Below are 26,166 nucleotides of genomic sequence, written 5' to 3' on the forward strand. Positions count from 1 at the left end.
ATTTGTGTTTCCTTTTCTCCATTTGTGAACTTTATCTGAGGAGAGCTGCGCAAGATGAACTGTGGTGAGTCATTTCTATCTATCACTCAGTGTCACATCTGTGTGACACAGAGTGCTGTGTGTCCTTGTGGGTTGTCAATCCTCACCGCCAGCTGTGGCCGCAGCATTCCTTTGGGTGAATATCTCACAGTCAATTCATCCGTTCTTTTGTTTTTCTTAAAAAAAAATTTTTTTTTAACATTTACTCATTTTTGAGGGTGAGAGAGACAGAGCATGAGTGAGGGAGGGACAGAGAGAGAGGGAGACGCAGAATCCGAAGCAGGCTCCAGGCTCCGAGCTGTCAGCACAGGGCCTGACATGGGGCTCGAACTCATGGACCTTGAGATCACGACCTGAGCCAACATCAAGAGTCGGACGCTTAACTGACTGAGCCACCCAGGCTCCCCGAGAGATGACAGTCTTTTTAACAAATGATGCTGGGACAACTGGACATTCACATATAGAGGAAGAAGGAGAAGGAGGAGGAAAAGCAGGAGGGGGAGGGGGAAGAGGAGAGAGAGGAGGAGGGGAAGGGGAGGAGGAGGGAGAAAGGAGGAGGAGGGGGGAGGAGAAGGAGGAGGAGGGGGAGGAGGGGAAGAACATCTACTTTCATACGAGAAAGAACTCCGCGTGGTCGTAGCTCTAAATGTAACATGTAAAACAATGAAACTCCCAGAAGAGAAGATCGGAGAACATCTCCACCTCCTCGGGTTTGCCAAACAGTTCTCAGATAAAACACCCAAGACATAATCCATAAAGTTAAAAACAAATTTGATTCATTGAACCATCATCGAAGTTTAAAACTTCTGCTCCAGGGAAGACACAATTAAGGGGACGGAAACCCGACCTACGGGCTGGGAGAAAAGCATTTGCAAACCACCCGCGCAATAAAGGACTTGCGTCCCGCCCGCACAACGAATGTTCAAAACACAGTCATAAGAAAACAAGGCACTGAAAGGACGGCCGCTTCACCAAGAAGCACACACGGATGTCGCGTGCACGCACGCGAGAGTGTTCAATGCCACTGGTCCCTCAGGGAGACACAGATGAAATCCATAAGGAGACACACACGTCTGAAAATGGCCAAAACTAAAAATACAGACAATGCTAAGTGCTGGAGACGACACAGAGCAATTGGACCTCATTCATCGCTGGGTGGGGGGTGGCGTGGGGGGGGGGGATGCAGACTGGGGTGGCCACTTGGGAAACCGATCGCAGTTCCTTACAAAGCCAAACGGTTCCTCTGGCCCGGAGATCCCCCTGCTAGAAATTTCTCCCCGAGAAATGAACACGGATGTTCGTCCGAACCCTGAACACGTACGTGTGCGGCAGCACTGTTCGTGATCACTGCACCCTAGAAACGACCCCCGTGTGTTCTGTGGGTGAGCACTGCCGTGTGGGGCCCCACAACCGCTCAGCAGCCGGAAGGAACAGGTCCCCGGTGCACCCCCAGCTTGCAGAGGACGGATCTCAAATGCTCCGTGAAAGAAGCCAGTCTGAAAAGCTACCTAATACAGCATTCATTTGTGCGACCTCCAGAAAAGTACTTTAGAAATCATAGCAACAAAGATCAGTGGTTTCCGGGGACTGGGGAGGAGGCGAGGGTCTGACGACGAAGGAGTCCCTGGAGGGAGTATTTCTAGGCGGTGGGAGCACATTCCGTCGTCTGTTCGGGTGACAATTTACATGGCTGTGTGCCTTTGTCAAAGTCCCAGAACCGCACACCAGAGAAAGTGAACACAACGCCATGTACATTTCAGAATGAAAACCAAGATAAGTCTGGGGGCGCCTGGGTGGCTCAGTGCAGTTAAGCATCCGACTTTGGCTCAGGTCATGATCTCACTGTTCATGAGTTCGAGCCCCGCTTTGGGCTTTGCATTGACAATGCAGAGCCTGTGTGGAATTTTCTCTCTCTCTCTCTCCCTCTCTCTCTCTGCCCTCGCGGGATTCTCTCTCTCTCTCTGCCCCTCGCTCACTTGTGCCCTTTCTCTCTTCAAAAGAGAGAAAGAAAGAAAGAAAGAAAGAAAGAAAGAAAGACAAACAAGATAAATCTTATTACCAAAAATTACTCCCCAAACATAGAGACACCGTAGGAGTGAGAGCATTGGGGACCGTTGGGCACTTCCTGGGGCTGGTGACATCCTCAGTCTTCACGTGGGTTCAGATCAAGTGGATGCAAGTTTCACAAGAATTTATTGGGTTATATATTCATGCTTTATGCGGGGTGTGTGTGTGTGTGTGTGTGTGTGTGTGTCTTAAAAATATGCAAGAGCTCGCCCTGCTATTCCCGAATGAACTAAAACGTGACAGATTCCCGCTGGCGCCTGGCACGGGGTGGGGGGAGGGGAGAAGTTAAGGGAACAGAAAAGGAGATTTATTTTGAAGCCGGAGAAACTCACGGAGGCCGGGCCACTGGGGGGGATCGAGGACCCCGGCCGTTTGTTCCGAGGCCAGTGAGCGGGAGCCACAGAAGACGTTAAGCTAGACCCCATGCCACCTGGGTCCCGTCGTGGCGTGCTGGGGGCCTGGTGACCCTCAGGGTCCTGGGCCTGGTGCCCGCATCTGGATCCGGGTCTGTGACTCAGCCTGGCCTCCGGGTTTTTGCCAAGCTGGTTATTTCTGTTCTGCTGTTCCCCGGCTCTGCGTGGCTCAGACCTATTTCTGCTTTTCATCTGCCCGGAGGGTGGAAAGTCACTCAGGCCTCCGGCTTTGGGGAGCACCTCTCCTCACAGCCATCCGGTTGTGGGTGGGGGTGGGGTGGTGAGCAGGGCAGCGCCTGCCAGCCCCAGTGACCCAACGGGGGCCCTTATCCAACTTCCCATCTGCTGTTCGTTATGAATCAACAGCAAAGAAAACCACACGGGTCTTGCGGGTCTTGCCGTGGGGGAGGGCTGACGGTTGCCGCTGTGTGACCCCAGGCACATCACTCACCCTCTCTGAGCCTTGCTGGTGCCATCCGAGAGGTGTCCCGAATTATGTGTATCTCCAGCGGGAGGGGTTTTCCAGAACTTTCTAGAGCCTTCTAGAACCTCTCAAAGCGGGGTTTCTACCGTCAAACAGGGCAAAGATCTGCTGGATTGGAGACAACCCAAGTCCCCTTTGGCTGTGAGTGCCCATCCAGAAAGCAGCCATGTGTCACCGTCCTATTTCTAGGGTCCCGGGGGCCCAGGGGGCAGGGGCAGGTGGCCCCATGGCCTTGTGGGGAAAGTCCCTGAACCGCACGTTAGACCCTCAAGGTCCCCTTGTGCCTAGGCTGCCTGTCCGCCTCCCCCTCCTGGTGACCTTCCTTGACCCCTATTTAAAGCCCCAACCCAAGCACCCAGCGTGCCCTACCCCCTGCTCTGCTCTCTTTTTCGCTCGGAATGTACCATCATCCAACAGCCTTGAATGTTAAACAGGTATTTCCTTATCTGCGTCTCCATCTAGAATGTTAGGCTTGGTGTTGTCACTTTGTGCCCTGCTGTGCTCGGCACTGTCCCTGGCACACAGTGGGCACTCGGTCCTCGTCCGCAAGGAAGAAGGAAGCTGCCTGGTCAGCGTTGAGAGCCTGGGGCCCTGTGGGCGACAGCAGACTCCGGGCCCCGTCTTGTTCTTCCGCCCGGCGCCCGGGCAACTCACTTCCTGGCCCTGTGCCTCAGTGTTGCATCTGCCCATTGGGGATCACGGGAAGTCGGGGCGCCGTGCACCTGAGACGGCCCCTCCACGGGAGCCCCCTGGCTTCCGCCCGTTTTCGGAAAAGATCCTCATTGGCCTTGCCCCGACCTCTCGACCTCCCCTCATCGGCTCCGCGGAGGGGAAGGAGGGGTGCGCCCGGGGCCCGCCTGGAGGCGGCGTCAGAGGCCCCGGGAGGATGGAGTCTGCCCGTTCTCCAGAATGAGGAAGGAGGGCCCGGTGGGGCGCTGCGGGGACGCTCACTGCACCCTGTGGTTGGGCCCTTCCTCCCGGCACCCCGCCCTCCCCGGGGGGCACCCGCCCTCAACCAGTTTGGCAGGGCAGGCCGGGTCTGGAGATGGGCGGGGAGCCCTGAGCCTCCGCGCCTTCCTGGGCGCCTCCTCCCGCCCCCAGCCGCCCGCCCCGCGCCCGCCGGACACCCAGGCCTCGCCGGGCGCTCGAGGCCGGGGAGTCGGCGTCCCCGGGGGTGACCCCCACCCCCAAGAAGGGTGCGCGGCCCCGGTACGCCCGACGGCCGTCCGGGCGGGGAGCCCTCCCCGGGGCGGGGCCATGCCGCCTCGTGCCCGCTGAGGCCCCCACCATGGCCCGCTCGCTGACCTGGTGCTGCTGCCCCTGCTGCCTGACCGAGGATGAGAAGGCGGCGGCCCGGATCGACCAGGACATCAACAGGATCCTGCTGGAGCAGAAGAAGAGGGACCGCGGGGAGCTGAAGCTGCTGCTTCTGGGTGAGCGGGCGGGTGGGGTGCGCACGGGACGCCGCCGGGGACCCCACGGGGCCGGGAGAGCCTGACCCACTCGGGGGCGAGAAGTCTAAGGCCCAGAGAGACCAGGTCCTCGCCCCGAGGTGCGGGCAGCGGGAGGCCGGGAGGGGCTTGTGCAGGGGGGGGGTGGGGGGGGCAGGCCCCGCGTGCCCTGCCGGCCTCTGCCCTGGCGTCAGGGGAAGGGGGCCATGAGCCCAGGCGTGCAGCCGGCCTCCGGGCCTCCCCGTCGGCCGCCGAGGGCCCTGCCCCCTGTCTGTCTGCCCCACGCCGCCCGGGGAGGGCCTGGCCCCCGCCTGCTCTGGCGGGCTCGCGGGGGAGTCCCTGGGCCCGGGCATTGCCCGCGGGCTGTGACCCACTGGCTCACCGATTCATTCATTCGAGAAGTATCGACTAACTCTCTGGGCGGGCGCCGCAGCCACCGAGATGGGCGATGTCCCTGCCTCCGGGGACCTCATCTTGCCCACAGGGAGACAGACGGCCCAGAAGCCAATAAGCAGAGAGAGAATTTCCCGCGGCAAGAAGAGTGAGGAGGAAAATAAACCAGGGTGGAAGGGAAGAGTGACGGGGGGCGGCAGGTCGTAAGGCTCCAAGGTTGTGGCCTCCCAAAGCGCAGAGTCTTGTCCCCAAAGCGTGTCCACTCCCTCCACCCCTGGGGCCCTGCGGGCTTCCCCTCCGGATGCCAGCCTCAGAGGGGCTCCCGGGACATCCTGAGCCCTGGGGGGGGGGGGGGGGGGACACCAGGGAAGGTCTCAGGTGTCCGGAAGTCACATCTGCCTGCCCTGGGCCAGGAGGCCGGCCATCTGTATGGCGGCCTCACTCTTCCCTGCCTCCGAGGTAGGGGGGCCCTGGGGAGTGGAGAGGAGGGTGTAGAAGCCTGGGGCCCCCAAGATTGCACCTTAATTAGGGCCCTTCTGACTCTAGTCTTTTATGGAAAAGACACCCCCCCCCCATTTAGTTTTCCAAGGAACCTGGCATGGGGACGGTCTCAATGGCCCCGTGGCTGGCCCCTCAGACCCCAACTCCTGCAACTTCCTCCTGCGATCCTTTGGCACAGGCCCTTGCCTTCTTTGCTTTTTTCAATTATTTCATTTTCCTGAAGCTTCGGCAAAATCGTCAGTGAGGCTATCTGAGCCTGGAAGGTTTTAATTAAAAATTTAATTACTTGGGACGCCTGGGTGGCTCAGTCGGTTAAGCGTCCAGCTTCGGCGTCAGGCCCCGTGCTGACCGCTCGGAGCCCGGAGCCTGCTTCGGATTCTGTGCCTCCCTCTCTCTCTGCCCCTCCCCTGCTCACGCTCTGTCTCTCCCTTTCTCTCAAAAAATAAGTAAACATTAAAAAATTAAAAAAAAAAAAAAGAATTAAATTACTTGGGGCGCCTGGGTGGCTCAGTCAGTTGAGCGTCTGACTTCAGCTCAGGTCACGATCTCGTGGTTCATGAGTTCAAGCCCCACATCGGGCTCTCGGCTGTCAGTGTAGAGCCTGCTTTGGATCCTCTGTCCCCCTCTCTCTCTGCCCCTCCCCTGCTTGCATCCTCTTTCTCAAAAATAAATAAAATATATTTTTTTAATTAAAGAATTTAATTACTTTAATTGCTATCTCTATGTGACATCTTCAGACTAGGTGGGCTATTACAGGAAGAGGATGTATGATATATGATGTATCATATTATTATATTATTATTAGGGCTTTTAATAATATTATTATTAGGGCTACTTAGGCTATCTGTTTTTTCTTGCGTCAGTTTTGGTGATCGATGTCTGTCAAAGAACTTGTCCCTTTCTTCGAAGCTGTCGAAGGTATGGGAATCAATCGTGTGCCCCATTCCCTTGTCCTGAGGGACATGTGAAGCGTCCATCTTTCATTCTGTTTGTCTGCTCGCTTCCTCTCGATCCACCCGGCACGGACGTTTACCGATGCTGGCGATCTTTCCTTGCACACCTCGAGTTTATGTATCCGAACCTCAGGGCCTTTCCACTTGCTGTTCTCCCTGCCGGTGGCTCTCGGCGTCACCCACGCCTCCATGCGGCCGGTGCTGTCACTCAAGGCAACACAACTCGTGTGTCACCTCCGCAGAGAAGTCTTCCTGGATTCCCTGACCACAAAGGCGGCCGGTCCTTCTCCTTCCTCCTTTCTTCAGGACACGTACGGACGTTCTGTAGATTTGTTTAACTTGTTCTTTCCTGTCTGTCTCTCCAGTTACACGGAGGTGGGGACCGTGTCTTTCTTGTTCATGCCTCTGTCCCCAGCATCCGGCCCAGGGAGCATAGTGAACCTGACAGAGAACAGATGCCCAGAGCGTAATTTATGAATGAATAAGCGAATGAAGGAATCCTGTCTCTGGGGCGACTTCCCCTGGAGCTGCACTGCATCTTCCAGAGCTGGGAAGGTCCCTGGTGCCACACCACGCTGACCACTGCCCAGCCCTCCCCGCACCAGGAAGCCCCTTCTGCTGGTGTGCGGTGGGGGCAGGGAGGTTGTTCGTGTTCCCAAGCGCTGATGGTGGCCCTGTGGACCACGCTGTGGACTGTGGTTTTGACCACCCCCTACCCCCCAGCCCCAAGGGCTGCTTCCACACCTCTCTCCCTTCTTGAAAACAGGAATTGAAACCAAAAGTTATTTTTTCCTGGAGGTGGCTGGTCTTTTTGAGGAAGCAGGCTGAGGGGCCGGGAGTCTGTCCCTGACAGGAAGCGATTGGCGTGTTGGAGAATGTTGGGGGGGGGGGGGGGAACGTCAGAATGAAGCCATTAAAGGAGCCAGCTCTGTCCACAGAGCTTGAGGTGGATACCGCTCCTGTCCCCAGGTGGGGAAACCGAGGCCCAGAGAGGCGAAGCGATTTGCCCAAGGTCACACAGCCAGGATCGGAACCTAGAATTCTGGTTCCGGAGCCCATGCATTTGACCTCCCTGTGAATGTGCCTCTGGAGAGAAAAGCCACAGCACCCCAGTGACAGATGGGGAAACTGAGGCCCAGGGAGGTGATGGGATTGGTCTGGGGTCGGCAGCCAGGCTGAGCCAGAGCTGGACCTAGAAGCTGAGCCTCCTGCCCTCCAGCATGTCCCCCTGGCCCCGTCTCCTGGACCATCAGAGGTCTGGGGCGGCCTTCCGCTGTGGAAGGAGCCGCCAGGTTCCCCTTCCTCTCCACCCCCAGGAGGAAGCAGGCCCTACCCCTCTGGCCCACCAGGTGGGAAGAGCTGTCCCTGCAGCCCCCAGCCCCATTTGCGGACTTTCCCGCAGCAGACCGGGAACCTGGGGCTGGAGAGGTTCCAGAATCCTCCTTGGCTTCAGGACAGTCACGGGCTGCAAAGAGAGGGTTCCACCCAGTGGAGTCTTCAGACTTTAGGTTGTGACCCACTCATGAGTCACAAAATCCATGCTGTGGGTGGCGACCAGGATTTTTTTTGTTTTTCCTTCAACGACACAGGAGAGAAGAAAATCAGTGCCTCGCAAGTCAGCCGTTGCTCTGTGTGACCTTTGATGGGTCCCCACATGTCTGGGGGAGACCCGAGGTCTGAGAGTTGAAAGGCTACTGGGAAGGAGGTCAAAGGGTGTGGCCCCCTGCGCTCGTCTCGGTCCCCCTTCCCGCAGCCCCCGCAGGACCTGTCCGGCTCCCGAGTGTCTGTGGACACGTGACGTGGACATGACGTTCATTGTCCGATACTCTGATGGTGCCTGACCCGGCAGGCTGGCCGGAGCCCGTTTTGTCAGTGAAGGACCCACCAGGGCTCGAGTTTACTCCCTTGCTTCTCTGCTAGCTGTGGGACCCCGGGAAAATCACCCCACCTCTCTGATTCCCGGGTGTCTTTTGCAAATAGCAAACCGGTGGGACTCTTTGGGGGGGGGGGGTTGGCTGAGGACAGGCACGGGGTATTTTGGCCCGGACACCAAGAGTTAAATCAAGCTCGCGGTGACTATGGATATGGGGAACTTTCTCGTTTAATACCGCTAACCCATGAGCTCTGCACTCGGACAGAACGAGGTCTGAGTCCCAGCTTGGCCCCTTAACCGGCTGCGTTGGCCCGAGGCAAGCCCATCAGCCGATCTGGGACTCAGTTTGCCCATATGAAGAGTGGGCCAAGAGCCGTCCTTCTGTCAGGCGATCTCAGACCCATACGGCTCCCTGTTGGAGACTTTCAGGCTGTGGACCCGGGGCGCGGGGGTGTTTTGGGTGTTTTTTGGGGGGAAACTTTTTATTTCGGAATACTTTTAGATGTACGGAAGAGTGGCAAAGACAGAGCAGACGTTCCCGTCTACTAAACGGCTTCCCCCGTGTTGACATCTCGTATGACCCCGGTGCACCTGTCCCAGTGGGAGAGCTCCCTCGGAACCTCACGACTGCGCTCCGTGAGCGGCGCTCCGGGCCTGGGATGTGGCCGGTTCCCTGCGGGGGCCCTTTTTCTGTTCCAATTTCCCATTCAGCATCTCGCGTCACATGTCAGGCTTTTCCCCTCGGTTAACTTTTCCGTTTGACATGCTTTCAGACCCACTGAAACGTTGCGCCCGGTTCTTCTGCAAATGTTGGTGTTTTACCATATTTCCTCTCTTCTCCATCTCCCTCCGTCTCGCTCCTTTTTTTTTTTTGTAAGTTGACTTATTGATTTTGAGAGAGAGAGTGTGGGAGCAGGGGAGGGGCAGAGAGGGGGCGGGGAAGGGAGAGAATCCCAAGCAGGCTCCGCGATGTCAGCGCAGAGCCTGACGCGGGGCTCGGACCCACGAACCACGAGATCGTGACCTGAGCCGAAACCAAGGCTCCGACGCTTAACCGACTGAGCCACCAGGTGCCCCAGAGCAACTCATGTTCTTGGACCTCGAGTCCAGTGGACTTAACCACACCTGGTGTCACCCCAGGCCTGCCCTTGTTGCCCACAGATATGTGGGGACACGGAGCTCCTGGGGGGGCACCCTCTCTTCTCTCCGCCTCCTCCACCCCCACTCTGCTCCCTCCGACTGTTTCCTCTTTCTGGGCTCCACCCCTTCCTTTCCTGCTGCTTCCTGTTCCTCCTTCCAGTCCCCCCTCCTGTGCCGGGAAGGACCCCATGCCAGGGTCCCCCAGGAGCTGGGCGGGGCAGGGAGCTGTGGGAGGAGCCTCCCGGTCCCACCCCTCCTGCCTGGCTATCACACCATTTTACAGATGGGAAAACAGAGGCGCACACACATATACACACACACACACACACACACACACACACACACGCCAGGGCTCAGGCAGCAGGGAGTTGAGCCTTCCTCTCTGAGCTTCCAGACCGGGACTACCGAAGATCTAAGTGTTATTGTTACAAGCCCAGGGCTGGCTTTTCTGGGCGTGGGACCCGGGCAGTCCCACAGTGCCCTGGGCTCAGAAGGGCCCCGGCGTGCACTTGGCCCCGTGAATCGTGTAGATGGCCCTGCAAGGACCCCTCTGCCCGCTCTGGTCCATCAGCGAAGCCTTCTTAGTCCGTCTCCCAAATATCTCTCGAATGTCTTCTTTCCACCGGGTCCAGCCCCCGTCGTCACTCACCTAGACCTCCACCCCGGACGCCCTGCCCCTGCCCTCGCCCCCGCAGTCTGTCTTCCCTGCAGCGGCCACCGCAGAACACCTTCGAGGACCTGGGTCGGGTGCCCCGCTCCCCATAGCCCTCCAGGGCTCCCACCTCCCTGGGGTAAAAGCCCGAGTCCTCCGCGTGGCCCCCAGCCCCCCCGCACCACCTGGCCTCCCCCCCCCACCCCCACTCTGCTCCAGCCAAACAGCCTTTTTGCTGTTCCTCAGTATTTTCGGCCCCGCAGGCCAGACCCTCTCGGACTGCCCGCTTCTGCTGCCGGAGCGAGCAAACAGCCAGAGGCCATGGGGACACAAATGGCCGTGACTGTGTGCCAATAAAACTTTATTTAGGGACGCCGAAACAGGAATTCCAGACCAGCTCCACATGTGATGAAATACTCGTGTTTTTTTTTTTTTTTAATTCCTTTCAATCGTTTAAAAATGTCAAACCCACAAGCACAGAAAGCATTTGAGTCGTGAAAGCTGTCGTGCAAACTGAAAACCTGCTGGGCAGCGGACACAGGCTGCCGGCTGGCTGGCCCCTCGCGCCCTGGTTGGCTGACCCCCCCCCCCGGGGCCTCTTACGGGGCACTCGTTTCTCCTCGCAGGCAGGCTCTGACAGCAGGGGAAACTGAGGCACGCAAGGGGAAGGCGCTCGCCCAGGGTTCCGGAGCGGGGTTGGAGCCCCGGGGTGGCGGGTGGCGGGAGCCCCTGGGACTGAGCTGCTGGTGTCCCCTCCCCCCCCCCCCCCAGGCCCCGGCGAGAGCGGGAAGAGCACGTTCATCAAGCAGATGCGCATCATCCACGGGGCGGGCTACTCGGAGGAGGAGCGCAAGGGCTTCCGGCCCCTCATCTACCAGAACATCTTCGTGTCCATGCAGGCCATGATCGAGGCCATGGACTGGCTGCAGATTCCGTTCAGCAGGCCCGAGAGCAGGGTGAGCGAGCGGGGGGCTCGGGCCGGGGCCGCGTGCTGGTGGCCCTGTGGCACTGGGGGTGGGACCCGTCCCTTCCGACCCCCCGGGCCCAGGCTGTGTCCACTAGGACCCCCGGGGCAGGATGCGTGCCCTCTGACCCCAAAGCCCAACACATCTTCCCCTCACAACTTCCGGGGCAGGACCGCGTCCCCTCAGACGCCCCCACCCTGTCAGGCCGAGTCCCCTCAGACACCCCCACCCTGGTGGGACCATGTCCCCTCGGACCCTCCAGATCAAGACTATGTCCCCTCAGAACCACAGGTCTGGGCCGTGTCTCATAGAACCCTCCGTTCAGGGCCATGTCCCTTTGGACACCTGGGACAGGGCCGTGTTTCTTGGGTCCCCAGGTCTTGTCAACTCTACCCCAGGAGTTTCCGTGCATTCCAGGCAACTCGGCATCAGCCCCCCTCTCGTGCTGTCCTGTGGGCCCTGCGATGACAGGGGTGGCCTGGGGTGGGGGGTCCCAAACCAGCACCCGCTTTGCTGTAGCAATGTTAATACCATCGACCGGCGACAGAGTCCGGCTTCGGGGCGGGCAGCTCTGTGTGCACGTGTCACAGGAACACCTCCCACGCTCTCCACCCTCGTCACCAGTGGGGGTGTGCACAGTGCGGTACGGTTCCCGGCAGGCCTCTCGCACGTGGTCCTCCTGAGGAACTAGAAGGTTACGGCCTCGAGTGGCAGATGCCCAGATCTCCCTGCCCCAGCCCCATGCCGCTGTCCGTGTCCATGAGTTTGCTTTTTCTAGAAGCCTCACGCAAGTGGGGTCATGCAGTGTTCGTCCTTCTGTGCCTGGCTTATTTCACTTAACGTGATGTCCCCCAGATTCATTCATGTCGTTACCTATTGCGGATTCCCCTTCTTTTTTTAAGGCTCAGCCATAGCCGTGTGTGTGTGTGTGTGTGTGTGTGCGCACATGCACCACATTCTCTTGATGGACATTTAGGTTGTTTCCACGCCTTGGCTATTGTGACTCGTGCTGCAGTGAACACAGGATGTTAGTATCTTTTCAAGATCCTGATTTCAATTCTTTCGGGTAAACGCTCAGAAGTCGCATTGCTGGATCATAGGGTAGTTCTATTTTAATTTTTTTGAGGACCCTCCACACTTGTTTGCATTCCCCCCAACAGCACACGAGGGCTCCAATTTCTCCACAGCCTCGCCAGCACTTGTGGGTTTTAAAAAAATATTTATTTATTTTTGAGAGAGAGAGAGAGAGAGAGAGAGAGAGAACAAGCAGGGGAGGAGCAGATCGCGGGAGACACAGAATCTGAACTGTCAGCACAGAGCCTGACGCGGGGCTCGAACTCACAAACCGTGAGATCGTGACCTGAGCCAAAGTCGGATGCTTAACTGACTGAGCCACCCAGGTGCCCCTAGAATAGCGGTTTTAACTGAGCTCTAACACACGTGCTGAAGAAGCCAGTTCACAAGCTCAGTGAAGCCATCACAACGTAAGTGCCCGTGTGTAATCGCTGCCCAGGACGAGAAGCAGAACGTGTCCCCAGAGGCTCCTTCCCCAAATCACTACCCCCCAGGAGTAACCAGCAGCTATATTGGGGTTATCTATTTTTGAACTTCTCATACATGGAATTATACAGAACGTTCTCGCATGTCTGGCTTCTGACACTGCTCAGTATGTCTGTACTTCTTCCATCTTTGGGGGCATAGTTGTGGTTTGTTCATTTCTATCATACGTGTTTCATGAAAACCTACACATCTCTGTTGGGTATCTGTGTAGAAGTAGATTTGGATCATAAAGTAGATTAGATTAGGAGGAGACACCAGACCGTCTCCAAGCACTTGACTATTTCACACTCCTGCCAGCAGTACATGAAGAGTTCCAGTTGCCACTCATCCTTGCCAACATTGGATGCTGTCGGCTCGTTTTAGCCATTCTGGTGGGTTCTTGGAGGTATTTCATTGTGGTTCTGATTTGCATTTCCCTGATTAAGAAGGAGGCTGGGGGTGCCTGGGTGGCTCAGTCGGTTAAGCGTCCGACTTCGGCTCAGGTCATGATCTCACGGTCTGTGAGTTCGAGCCCCGCGTCAGGCTCTGTGCTGACTGCTCAGAGTCTGGAGCCTGTTTCAGATTCTGTGTCTCCCTCTCTCTCTGACCCTCCCCCGTTCATGCTCTGTCTCTCTCTCTCTCAAAAATAAATAAACGTTAAAAAAAAATTTTTTTAAGAAGGAGGCTGCACACCTCTTCACAGGTTTATCGGACATTTGGATATACCATTTTGTGAAACAACTGTTCAAATCTTTCGCCCATTTTTGTTTTTGGCTTTGTTTTTGCCCTTTTTTTTTTCTTACTGATTTATAGCAGATTCTTTGTATGTTCTGGAAGAGAGCACTTTGTTGTGTATTTTGTAAATATTTTCTCCCCATCCATACCTTGCATCTTAATTGTTTGCATGGTGTCCGGATGAATAGCTCTTAATTTTAATGAAGTCCATTATGTCAGTCTTCTGCTTACTGGTGTGTTGTTGGATTTTTGCTTTTTGTGTTTGTTTGTTTGTTTGTTTGTTTGTTTGTTTTTGGTAGCCAGCTTAAGAGATGTTTTTCCCCCTCAAGGTCATGATGAAATTCTCTATCGCTATCTTTAACTTTTTTTACTTACTTGTTTTTTAAAGTTTTATTTATGTATTCTTGAGAAAGCAAGAGAGAGAAAGTATGCTCATGGGAGCAGGGGAGGGGCAGAGAGAGAGGGAGAGAGAGAGAGAATCCCAAGCAGGCTCTGTGCTGTCAGCATGGAGCTGGACACGAGGCTTGAACCCACGAACCGGGAGATCACGACCTGAGCTGAAACCAAGAGTAGGATGCTCAACCGACTGAGCCCCCCAGGTGCCCATCTATTGCTATCTTTTAAGTGGAGCTTTATTGTTTCAGACTTAGATTTACATTGTACCTGGAATTGATTCCTGTGTAGGGTGTGATCACGTTTCTTTCCTTTTTTATCCTCCTGGTGCAGCTATTCAATGGTGGCAGTGCCCCTTAACATTTTTCCCACCGTACCACAGTCTCGTCTTTGTGATCAATCGGGTGTTCAGATGTGCCTGGATCTGTTAACGCTCGCTGTTCTGTTCTGTTGGTCAATACCTCTGCCTTTGAGTGAACATCATTTCATGTTAGTGATTGCAGCTTCCTAATACGTAGTCTCGGAGCCTGCGAGTGGAAATCCTTCCACTTTGTCCTCCAGAATGGCGTCGGCTGCTCCGGGCCCTTTTGCATTTCTACATTAAGTTTAGAATTATCTTGTCAGTTTTTACGCGCACACACGCCTTTCTGGGATTTTGGTAGAATTGCATGGAATCTGTAGATTAATTTGGGGAGAACTGGTAGCTTAAAAATGCTGAGTCTTTCAATCCACGAACACAGCATAGCCTTCCAATTATTTAGATCCTTTACATTTTTTCCTTAGCGGGACGTCTGGGTGGCTCAGTCGGTTAAACGTCCGACTTTGACTCAGGTCACGATCTCAAGGTTCACGAGTTCGAGCCCCACATCGGGCTCTGTGCTGACAGTGCAGAGCCCCCTATGTTGTTGTTTTTTAATGTTTTCTTTTTTTCTTTCTTTATTTAGAGAGCATGAGCAGGGAAGGGGCAGAGAGAGAGAGAGAGGGAGAGAGAGAATCCCAAGCAGGCTCCATGCTGCCAGCACAGAGCCCGATGCGGGGATCGAACTCACAGACCGTGAGATCATGACCTGAGGTGAAATCAAGAGCCGGGCGCTTAACCGACTGCGCCACTCAGGTGCCCCGCAGAGCCTACTTTGGATCATCTCTCCCCCCGCCTCACCCCTCCTCCGCTCGCACGCGTGCGCCGGCTCGCACAAATAAACATTTAGTAAACAATTTTTTTCTTCGTGATGTTTGTATATTTCAGCGTGGCGAGATTTCACGTGTGTTGTTAGATTTATTCCTAGGTATTTGAGATCTTTTTTTTTTTTTTTTTTTTTGATACTGTAAATGGGATTTAAATTCTTGAAAACGTCCACCAGTTAGTGGTTAATATATAAGCCACACATCGGATGTGTGTCTGTTGATCTCGCCAAGGTAACTAGTTTATTCTGACAGCTCATCGCTAGACTGTGTTGGACTTTCTACGTGCAGCCATGCTCTCGGCGAGTAACCACCGTGCGACATACTCCTTTCCAAACCTGACGCCTTTCGTTTCCTTTCCCTCTTGGGTGGCCCTGGCGAGGACCTCAGTAGAAGTGGTGGCCCTCGTGGTCACACTCCCAGGCACAGAGGCACACACACACCCCCACGAGCATACACGCACGTGCCCACGCGGACACACGCACCCACGTGCACGGGCCAAGGCGGAAGTCTGAGCCGCCGTCCCTGCTGGAAGGAAAGGAGGACGGGTGGAGGCAGGGGAGGGGCAGCACGAGGGGCCGGCGGGCGCACGGCTCCGGCTGCGTGTGCCTCGACCTCCCCGCGGGACCTGCACGCATTGTTTCATCACGCTACCCGTCTGTCGTGAGGGCACCTGTAGTGACTTGCCTCATGAGCGTCAAAGATGCAGAACTGATGTCCCTGCACGTGCCTTCTCTGCTGCCCCTCTGCCCTCCATCTGGGGACAAAGTGGGGCGCGAAGGAAGGAGCAGAGGCGAGGGGGGGGGGGGCGTTCCGTCGCAGAGGGGCACAGTGGCTGGCGGGGATGTCTGACTCGCCCCGTCCCTCCCTCCCCAGCACCACGCCAGTCTGGTCATGAGCCAGGACCCCTACAAAGTGACCACTTTCGAGAAGCGCTGCGCCGTGGCCATGCAGTGGCTGTGGAGGGACGCCGGCATCCGGGCCTGTTATGAGCGTCGCCGGGAGTTTCACCTGCTGGACTCGGCCGTGTAGTGAGTGCGGGGCTCGGGGGCGGCAGGTGTGGGGCCCAGATGCAGCCGGTGGCGAACTCGTCCCGGGACAGAAGGGGCCCAGGCTGGTTGGCTCCCACTGCGGGAGGTGCTGTGGATGGTCTTGCTCCCGGGTGACGTCGTTCCTGGGGGGACACAGCTCCTAGGGTGACGTCGTTCCTGGGGGGACACAGCTCCTAGGGTGACGTCGTTCCTGGGGGGACACAGCTCCTAGGGTGACATCGTTCCTGGGGGGACAGTGCTCATCACCACGCAGTGACACTCCCTGGGCACGATGCTGGGCGTTGAGGGCGATTTGACAGCTGCAGCCTGTTCCCAGGCCATCACTTTTCTTTTTTTTTTTTTTTTTTTCAACATTTTTTATTTATTTTTGGGACAGAGAGAGACAGAGCATGAACGGGGGAGGGGCAGAGAGAGAGGGAGACACAGAATCGGAAACAGGCTCCAGGCTCCGAGCCATCAGCCCAGAGCCTGACGCGGGGCTCGAACTCACGGACCGCGAGATCGTGACCTGGCTGAAGTCGGACGCTTAACCGACTGCGCCACCCAGGCGCCCCCAGGCCATCACTTTTCTTGGGACAGCGTCACTCCTGGGGGTGACAGCTCTCCCAAGGTGACACCCCTCCCCCGGTGACACTGTCCTTGAGTTCACGCTGTCCTTGAAGTCCTGCTGTTCTGAGGGTGAGGCTGCTTCGCCCCGTGCTCCCTCAGCCTCAGGGTGATGCTCCCAGGCTCCTTGCAGACCCAGAGGTCCGGCCCCTCCCCAGCAGCTCCCCTCCCCCCGCGGGGTCGTCTCTGGGCTTTGGAGGGGGGTCTGAGAAACAAAGGGAGGCTGCGAGACTAGGCCTCAGGGCTCCTCACTCCACAGCTACCTGTCCCACCTGGAGCGCATCACCGAGGAGGACTACATCCCCACAGCACAGGACGTGCTCCGGAGCCGCATGCCCACCACCGGCATCAATGAGTACTGCTTCTCCGTGCAGAAGACCAACCTGCGGTGAGCCCACGGCCCGGAGCTGGGGAAAGCTTCCTGTAGGAGGGGGCAAAGGAACTGGGGCCCTGAAGGATGAATAGGAGTTTCCCAGTACCGGTCCTCAAGCGGCTTCCAGGCTGAAGGAGGCTGAGCTGGATCTAGACACCTGGAGTCCCCATGCAGTCAGGTGTGGGACCTGGAAGAGCCCAGAATGAGGCCACCAGAGGTCCAGGAGGGCAGGTCTTCCTGAAGGAGGGGACATTGGTATTGGGGCATTGAAGGTTGAATAGGAGTTCAGTCGGATAACTTGAAGGGCTGCTGGGTAGGAGGAGACGGAGACTGTGTGGTCAGCGGTTTTCCAGAGGGATCGATTTGGGCCTGGGGAAGCTCAGAGGGTGATCCCCCTGATGGGGTGAGGCTGGAGGTCAGGGGACTCAGGAGTGGGCGGGAGCCATGATCCAGGCAGGAAGCGCTGGTAAGGGCCAGGGCAGTGGTCGCGGGGATGGAAATGAGGGGATGGAGCAAAAATTGTTTCCGACGTAGAATGGGCAGGACCAGATGAGCCCAAGGAGCAGAGAATCTGGGTGATGGGGTAAATGTCAGGTCACGGTGGTGGTGGCAGCGTGGGGGTGTTAGACTAGACAATGATGTCCTTTGGGGCACGTTGAGTCTGAGGGATCTGGGGCATCTGGGAGGTGGCTAGACACACACAGGCCTGAGCTGGAAGGCAGAGGCGTGAGTGGCCAGCGCAGCAAGGGGTCCAGGCAGAGTGACGGCCAGCGTCGAAGACTAAAGATGAGGTCGGGAAGAGTACACCAGGAAAAGCGACTTCTGGGATTGGCATTTAGAGGGTCATCAGTGACCTTAACAAGCTCCGTGTCTGTGGGCTGATGGCAGGGAGCTGTGGAGGGTGCGGGGTGAGGACTGGACACAGGGGTTGTGCTCACCTCACCCATACTGAGTCTCACACTGTCCTGAATTGATACCCCAAACGTGCTCCTCTGGCCTTTGCAATAGTCCTCACCAGGAAGGCTCATAATTTATCTGTTTGCCACCAGTCTCCTCCCCTGACGGAGAGCCCCACAAGGCTAGGCGCTGAGTTTGATTCCCCTGCTTTGCTAGCGATGATCAGCTCAAGATCAGAGTGGAAGTTAGTGAATGTGGGAGGAGAGTTGGAAAGATGGAAGGATAAATGAGTGGATGGATGGGTGAGTGTATGTATGTATAGGTGTGTGGAGGGTGGGTGAACGGGTGGGTGGATGGACGCAAGAGTATGTGGGTGGTTGGATGGATGGTTGGTTCAATGGTTGGGTGGATGGATAGATGGATGGATGGATGGATGGATGGATGGACAGAAGAGTATGTGGGTGGTTGGATGGATGGATGGATGGATGGATGGATGGACAGAAGAGTATGTGGGTGGTTGGATGGATGGATGGATGGTTCAATGGTTTGATGGATGGATAGATGGATGGATGGATGGATGGATGGATGGATAGATGGATGGACGGAAGAGTATGTGGGTGGTTGGATGGATGGATGGATGGTTCAATGGTTGGATGGATGGATAGATGGATAGATGGATGGATGGATGGATGGATGGATGGATGGAAGAATATGTGGGTAGTTGGATGGATGGATGGTTCAATGGTTGGATGGATGGATAGATGGATGGATGGATGGATGGATGGATGGATGGAAGAATATGTGGGTGGTTGGATGGATGGATGGTTCAATGGTTGGATGGATGGATAGATGGATGGATGGATGGATGGATGGTTCAATGGTTGGATGGATGGATGGATGGATGGATAGATGGATGGATGGACAGAAGAATATGTGGGTGGTTGGATGGATGGATGGTTCAATGGTTGGATGGATGGATGGATGGATGGATGGATGGACAGAAGAGTATGTGGGTGGTTGGATGGATGGATAGATGGATGGATGGATGGAAGAGTATGTGGGTGGTTGGATGGATGGTTCAATGGTTGGATGGATGGATGGATGGACGGATGGATAGATGGGTGGATGGATGGACGGAAGAGTATGTGGGTGGTTGGATGGATGGATGGATGGTTCAATGGTTGGATGGATGGACGATGGACGGATGGATAGATGGGTGGATAGATTGGTAAAAGTTTAGGAATGAAGGTAGAGGTTGGGGAAGTCACAGGAAAGGCTGGGCTGAGGTGCTGATTATTAAGTGAGAACCCTTGAGTGTGTTCCTAGGTGAGGAGAGAGCTAATCAGTGGGGTTAAGGATCAGAGGGATCCGATTAGGAGATGGGAGGCTGGCAAGTAACCTACCCCACATATATCTCAGTCCGCTAAGCTCCACTTGTAGCCACTGCACCCCTATCCCGCTCTGGGGTTGGAGGGGGTCTGAAGAGGCACAAGAGGGGTTGCTTGGTCTGTCGGATCAGGAGCCACAGGCACTAGCCTTGGCTTCCCGTCCATACAAAGGGGCAAGTCCCTTCTTGCTCCGAGGCTTCTGGCATTTCCTGTTGGCTGCCTGTGTAACAGTCCCATCCCCGGGGAAATGACGCAGGGCTTGTTATCAGTGACCCACATTTCTTAGAGAGAGAACAGGAAGGCGGGAGGGCTCAGGCTTTGTTGTGGTGTGTGTGTGGGGGGGGGGGGGAGGGGTGGAGGCTGGGCTTTCACCCTGGGCCACACACCGAGGGGATGGCGTTGTCCAGCCAGGATCGTGTGGCCGCATTTCACAGATGGGGAAACTGAGTTCTGGAGCTCTTCTGCGCTTTGCCCCCCCTAGCCGCCCCCCTCCCCCCCCCAGCCAGCCAGAACCAGGGCAGATTCCGGATGTGTCTGACCCTCTGTCCTCTAACACGGGGGCAGAAATCAGGCAGCCCGGGGCAGAAGCCCGGGAAAATGTCCCCCTCCCGTGCCTCAGTTTCCTCGTGTGTAAATGGGCAAAATAGTAACACCCACCTTGCGGGGTGGGTGAAAGGCAAATAACACACAAGGGGCATTGGCCCAGTAGCTGGCACAGATTCTGGCTGCTATTAATATTGGTCTTGACGTGTCCCAGCTGTCTGGGGTGCCGTGTCACGGGGCCCTGATGGGGTCTGAGTTCTGACCCGGGATGGCTCCTGGCAGGATCGTGGACGTCGGGGGCCAGAGGTCGGAAAGGAAGAAATGGATCCACTGCTTTGAGAACGTGATCGCCCTCATCTACCTGGCCTCGCTCAGCGAGTATGACCAGTGTCTAGAGGAGAACAACCAAGAGGTGAGGTCCTCCGTGGGTGCGGGGCACCGCCTCCTGCTGGCCCCCAGGCGTGCAGCCGAGCAGGACAGCCCATGGCCACGCTTGATGGGGTCCGGGTGTGTCTGGCGTGGCTCTGAATCCCGCCCCCCACTCTTGCGTGGTCAGAGCGCTGCGTCCCGAGACACAGATACGCACACACACAAAGGGACACCGGAGCCCCTGGACGCAGCCCCCCCCAGGAAGCGCAAGGCAGCTGGCCTGGGAAAATGGGTCATTGCCTCAGGGGCAGTGTCCTGCTTTTATTCCGAAAGGCTGGACAACACTCTTTTGTGAGCTCTTCTCCTAATTAAGACCCGGCCCATTTCCGACATCTGGGCTTTTAGGGGTTATGGTTCCACACGGACAGTTTGGGGATCCGGGGGTCAGAGGCTATCGTCTTGACTTTCAGACCGAATCACACAACGAATTTGAGGTCGTTCTGCCACAGAGCTTGCTCCAAGGCAGCCACACGAGGCGTCCTAGTTTGCTGGGCTGTCCTAACAAAGTACCACAGCCCGGGGGGGCCGGAGCCACGGAGACTTTTCTCCCAGCGCCCGAGGCCACACACCCCGGATCCGCACGTTGGCCAGGCTCGGTCCTCCTGAGCCTGCGGGGGAGACCGTCCCAGGCGCTCTCCGCTTCTGGGGGTCACTGGCCACCCTTGGGGTCCCTTGTTCTGTGCACCCGTTACGCATCTCCGCCTCCTGTGGTCCCATGGACTTTTCCCCACGTATCTGGGTCCAAACATCCCCTCTTTAAAAGGACACCTGCCACCAGACGCGACAATCTAGAAGGACCTCTTCTTAACTAATTACATCTTCAAAGACCCTATTTCCAAGTATGGTCCCATTCTGTGGTTCCAGAGGGGCGTCAACTTGGGGACATTAGTCAAAGCAGTACGGGCCACACAAAAGCGTGGGCCACCCCCTCCGACACAGCCGGGAATCGGGGAGCCCTGAGCTCCCGGACGGTAGGCTGGCAGCCCCCTCTCCACGTGGGGGAGGGCTCGTGTCTGGACCAAGGTGGCCGTCGTGTTGGAGCCATGGTCTGCCTGTTCCCCCCCCCGAACAGAACCGAATGAAGGAGAGCCTGGCCCTGTTCGGCACTATCCTGGAACTGCCCTGGTTCAAAAGCACGTCCGTCATCCTCTTCCTCAACAAAACTGACATCCTAGAGGAGAAGATCTCCACCTCCCACTTGGCTACCTACTTCCCCAGTTTCCAGGGTGAGTGGTTCTAGAACTCTCTAAGCCCTTCGGCTCCAACGAGCAGCTCCCAGGAGAGATGCTGGTCCACACCCTGCCCCAGCTGGAGTCAGTGGAGTTTCAAAGGGAATCACACAGACCTGGGTTCCAGACCCAAGCCGTGAGCCTCAGTTTCCCCCTCTGTGTGTGTGGGGGGGAGATGGCAGCCATCATTCCCGAAGCACCTGCTTCAAGCAGGGGTTCTAAAGAGGCAGGTGTTACAGATTCTCTGCACATGGTCTGCTGTCAAGCTCATCGTCATGAGCCACACCCGGAGGGTGTCAACCTTTTCCAGACTCTGCCTAGGTTTTCGAGACTTCTTTTTTTGAGTCGTTCATAGTCACTGCATCTATGTCTAATCAGATAGCAGAATAATTGTTTTAATTGTTACTTTTAAGAGAGAGAAAGAGAGAGCAGAGAGAGGCAGACAGAGGATCCGAAGAGGGCTCCACACTGAAAGTGGGGGGCCCGAGGTGGGGCTCGAACTTACGAGCTGCAAAATCATGACCTGAGTTGAAGTCGGACGCCCAACCGACTGAGCCACACAGGCGCCCCCTCGGTTAGCAGAATACCAAGGAAATAGGTGCCTGACCTTCGAACAAGTCCTTCCAGAACACAACGTCTTCACAGACACAGCAGCCCTCTCTCCTGCGGTGCTTGTAGCTAACAGGTTTGTGCAGCGTCTCGGCAATTGCGCGTGAATCAGGACAGGACGACCCCACTGAGCGGGTTTGGGGGCGAGCCGTCAGCGCAGACGGAGGGGCGAGGGCCTGGCCGCCTAGAGAGGATTACGGGGGAGTCGGGCACAGGTCAGTGTATCCCGCAGAGGGGAGGTGGGGTTTCGGAGGGTCCCGGGAAGGGGTGTATTGGCTAGCACTTTCCGCCCAGGGCCACTGCGAGGACGCAGCATGGCTGTCTCAGGGTAGCCAGACGTCAGCCCGGGGGGTGGGGTGGGGGGAAGCCTCTGCTCCCGACGTGGTGGCCTCAGAGGTCCCGGATGGTCACAGCCGTCTCATTCTATGGCTCAAGCTAACCAATTACATCTGAAAAGACCTTATTTCCAAATGAGGTGACTTGGTCATATTCTGAGGTTCTGGGGGGACGTGGATCTGGGGGAACACTGTTCACCCCAGTACACAAGCACCGTGGCAGATGAAGGTCTTAAGCCCGGTGACATCACCACGGGCGTGACGCTTGGCCTTGTCAGGTCTCGCAGCCCACGAGGCCAATCTCAGCCAATCCTACCCGGAAGACTTAGGGGCCCGAGAGACAGATGGCAACTTGTCCCAGCATGGCGGACGCCCCTTGTTCCCTTCCCGGCTGGGCGGCCTTGGGAATGGGAACATGGTCTGGAGAGTCGGGGGGGAGGGGGATAAAGTGGATAGTTTTGAGGGACTGTTTTCCTTCATGTCAAAGGAAACGCTCATGACTCACCTTTTTCTCCCAGCCAAAGGGGCTGCAGTACTCTGCCGACTTCCGGGTCTCAGTCCTTGCCTGTTCTGTACTGAATAACGTTTGTGATTACAACAGCGGCTAAAGTGTCTAACGCTGCCAGAGGCGCCCTCACGTGTGGACTCATTTGATCCTCGTTAAAAAGTCCTGTGCAGCGGAGCTCTTCCTCCTCACCGCTATAGAGGTGGGGAAACTGAGGCACAGAGAGGCGCAATCGCTTGCCAAAAGTCACACGGCCAGCGGGTGGCAGAGGCAGGATTCGAACCCAGGCTGTCCGGACCCGGAGCCACCAGCCTTAACCACTGGGTACCCTGCCTGTCTGGAAGAATCAGAATAACATTCTGATTATGGAGCACAGAGCCCTCCACATGAGTGCATTGAATCCTCACGACTCTGGGAGGCTTGGGACTGTTAGGATCCCCATTTTACAAATGGGGAAACTGAGGCTCACAGCGCTAACATGGACTAACATATAAGGCAACCCAACGAGTAAGTAGGAGAACCAGGGCTTGGGTTCTAGAAGCCCTTGCCCACATTGTGCTTGGGAGAGAGAGAGAGAGACTGAGCATGGCAGGTGCCTCACCAGGGTGGCCACCCCTCCCCTTCTCTTGGCCTCGGCTTACCCCTCTGCACCTCTCAGGAATGTCTTTCTCTGCAGCTCTAGGCTCCCATCCCCTTAGCCGCAAGCCCAGCCAAGTGAGAGGGTTTCCTTCTTTAACCCAGTTCTGCCTGAAGTCCCAGGGCCAAGTCTTATTGGTCCGTTCCAGGTCATGTGACTCACCTGAGTCCATCCTCGATGATCCCATTGGCTGGACCTGATAGTCATGTGACCCTCTAGAAAAACCAAAGATGGCGCCGGCCTGCACCACGGCGCGTGGTTCCTGGGGCGCCTGCAGCCCCGTTGATGTCCATGCGTGGAGCAGGGTCTCCAGATCCCCTCCTTGACCCAGGAGACTCTCCCTCCTGCCCCACGAGCCCCGTGCCCTGACTGCGCATCCCCCCCTCCCCTCCCCCAGGCCCGAAGCAGGACGTGGAGGCAGCCAAGAAGTTCATCCTGGACATGTACACTAGAATGTACGCCAGCTGCGTGGACAGCGCCGACGAGGGCAGGAAGGGTCCGCGCTCCCGGCGACTCTTCAGCCACTACACGTGCGCCACGGACACGCAGAACATCCGCAAGGTCTTCAAGGACGTGCGGGACTCGGTCCTGGCCCGCTACCTGGACGAGATCAACCTGCTGTGAGCCAGGCCCCGCTGCCCCCGGGCTCAGACCCGCGCGTGGCAGGCGGGACCTGCGGGCGGACCGGTGCTCAGGGAGCCCAGATGCCGCTTGTCGCTGGGCCCCAGGTCCAGGTGGCCGAAGGGCTGTGAGTGAGTCAGAGGTTGACGGCGGCGGGTCGTCGTCCCCCTCCTGTCTCTGCCCCTCGCTAGGACAGCCCCTGGGTTTGCCGCCCCCCCCCCCCCCCTTGACTCAGTTTACCTCCTCGGAAAGGGAGGGCAAGGGCCACTTGGGATGCCAGGGTGGGGGGAAAAGTGGGGCGAGCAGAGGATGTAGGATCTCTCCTGGGCAGAGGCCGGGACCTCCGCGGAGGTGCTGCCCCAGCCCCGTGATGCGGGAGTGGGCCTTCCATCGAGGGACCGGACTCTGGCGCCCCCTAGCGGACAGGAAGCGGCACCGACCCGCTGAGGCCTGGGTGGCGCGGGGACTTCCTGTTCCCGGCTGGAAAAGCGCCCCGGAAAACGCTGTCCCTTTCACGATCTGAGGCTCACAGCGTGTCCTGCCCTGTTTACAGACGAGGGAACCTGAGGCCCACAGGCATCCCCCCGCTTCCCAGGCTGGGGGCCGGGCGCACCGCAACATCCCTTCTGTATTTATTCCCTCCCCTTCTGTGGCGCCCCTCGCAGGACATTAAAGAAACGACATTCTGGACAGCTGTGGTTTCTTAGGGTCGTCCTGTTTATCACTATGCAGCCCCTTCTCGGGGCGCCTGTCCCAGGCGGGGTGGCACCACGGAGCAGGAGGGAAGCGATCGTGTGGACGTGTGGGACGCGTCAGCCCACCCTGTGTTGTTACCCCAAAATTCCAGGAGCCCCCACCCACCTCGGATGAAGGTGAAGGTTCAGACGTCGATGGCTCCACTTACCCGGGACCGCGGTCTCCCGCCACCCTCAGGGCCCGGCGGGTCACAAGCCAGCCCACCTCTGCTTTCCGATGAGGAAACCGAGGCACAGAGACACGGAATCATCTGACGAAGGCTCCAGCCTGCGAGATGGCAGAGCCGAGAAACGGATTCATCCAACGCTTTTTGCCTTTTACTTTTAAACCTATAAACTTTATGTTTCGGAATAGTCCCATTTACAGAAAAATTGTGCAGCTAAGTACAGAGTTGCCTTACGAAACCACACTCAGTGTCCCCTACTGTTCGCATCTTACGTTAATATGGTACTTTAAAATTTTTCTAACTTTTAATTTTATTTTAGAGAGGGGGGAGGGGAGAGGGGCAGAGGGAGAGAGAATCTTACCCACGCTCCACACTGTTGGTGGAGCCCGATGCGGGGCTCAATCTCACGACCCTGAGATCCCGAGCTGAGCTGAAATCAAGAGTCGGGCGCTCAACCGACTGAGTTGCCCATGTTTGGTAATTTTAAAGAACTTCTTGGTTTTATTCAGAGATTCATGAATCGGGGAGCATCGCATCTGGCAGACAGATAGAAGCCCCTGGCTTGATTTTCATGAGCTTGGCAGTTTTCAAGCACGCTGGGCAGGGATTGCCTTGGTTTCCCGGGACCACAAAATAAAGTGCCACACACTTTGTGACTTCATGGCAGATTTTTACTCCCAGTTCTAGAGGGCAGAAGTCAAGGTGTGGCAGGGCTCTCTCCCTCCAAAGACCCCAGGGCTGGATCCTTCCCTTCCCGCGCCTTCCAGCTTCTGGGGGCTCCAGGCGCCCCTTGGCCTTGGCTCAGTCCCTCCTGTATCTCCGCCTCTCTTCATGTGGCCCCTTCTCCCGTGTGTGTCCACGTTTTCCCCCCTCAGAGGGGACAGCGGTCGTACTGAATGGGGGCCCACCCTAATGACCTCGCCTCAACTTGATTACACCCGCAAAGACCCTATTTCCGATGAGGAAATGTGGTCACGTGAGGTCACAATGACGTCACGTGCCCAGCTATCGGGGGCGAGGACTCCAGATCTCCCTGCAGGTATTTCGGGGATCGTCCCTCGGTGGAGGTTTGCCTGGAGCTTTCCTCGAGATTAGGCTGAGCTGGCGGGCTTCAGGGGGCAGGACCACAGAAGCAAAGGGCCACTTGCCCCTCATCGTAGCAGGAAGACCGGTGTGACACCGCTGTGGGCGTCGGGTCCCTGGCTGAGGGGTCGCCCAACCCTTTGAAAACCTTTTTTTT

The 26,166-nt window shown here is 56.8% G+C and overlaps 1 protein-coding gene across 2 annotated transcripts; it reads left to right on the forward strand.

The window, feature by feature from the left end:
* The first annotated feature begins 3,909 nt into the window (after nucleotides 1–3,909).
* On the forward strand, nucleotides 3,910–26,166 carry GNA15 (G protein subunit alpha 15). 2 transcript variants are annotated; one of them, XR_013554368.2, is made up of 8 exons: nucleotides 3,910–4,436; nucleotides 10,738–10,922; nucleotides 15,657–15,811; nucleotides 16,698–16,826; nucleotides 19,922–20,051; nucleotides 21,141–21,294; nucleotides 23,781–24,135; nucleotides 24,852–26,166. XR_013554368.2 is itself a non-coding variant. In XM_078443644.2 (7 exons), the coding sequence occupies exons 1-7, from the start codon at nucleotides 4,292–4,294 to the stop codon at nucleotides 24,005–24,007; spliced, it is 1,125 nt and encodes a 374-aa protein (XP_078299770.1). In that variant the 5' UTR covers nucleotides 3,910–4,291; the 3' UTR covers nucleotides 24,008–24,694. The 2 variants fall into 2 exon arrangements, 1 of the variants encoding a protein (XP_078299770.1); XM_078443644.2 differs by lacking the exon at nucleotides 24,852–26,166 and having other exon boundaries at nucleotides 23,781–24,694.

Source organism: Panthera onca, chromosome A2 (assembly GCF_046562875.1).
Source record: "Panthera onca isolate mPanOnc1 chromosome A2, mPanOnc1 haplotype 2, whole genome shotgun sequence".
NCBI classification, from domain to species: Eukaryota; Metazoa; Chordata; class Mammalia; order Carnivora; family Felidae; genus Panthera; species Panthera onca.

Bases quoted from the DNA above. Each gene is read 5' to 3' on its own strand.
- GNA15 (XM_078443644.2), top strand. From the start codon at position 4,292: ATGGCCCGCTCGCTGACCTGGTGCTGCTGCCCCTGCTGCCTGACCGAG. The intron at 10,923-15,656 runs GTGAGCGAGCGG...CTCCCTCCCCAG, and splicing joins TCAGCAGGCCCGAGAGCAGG to CACCACGCCAGTCTGGTCAT. The intron at 15,812-16,697 runs GTGAGTGCGGGG...CTCACTCCACAG, and splicing joins CTGCTGGACTCGGCCGTGTA to CTACCTGTCCCACCTGGAGC.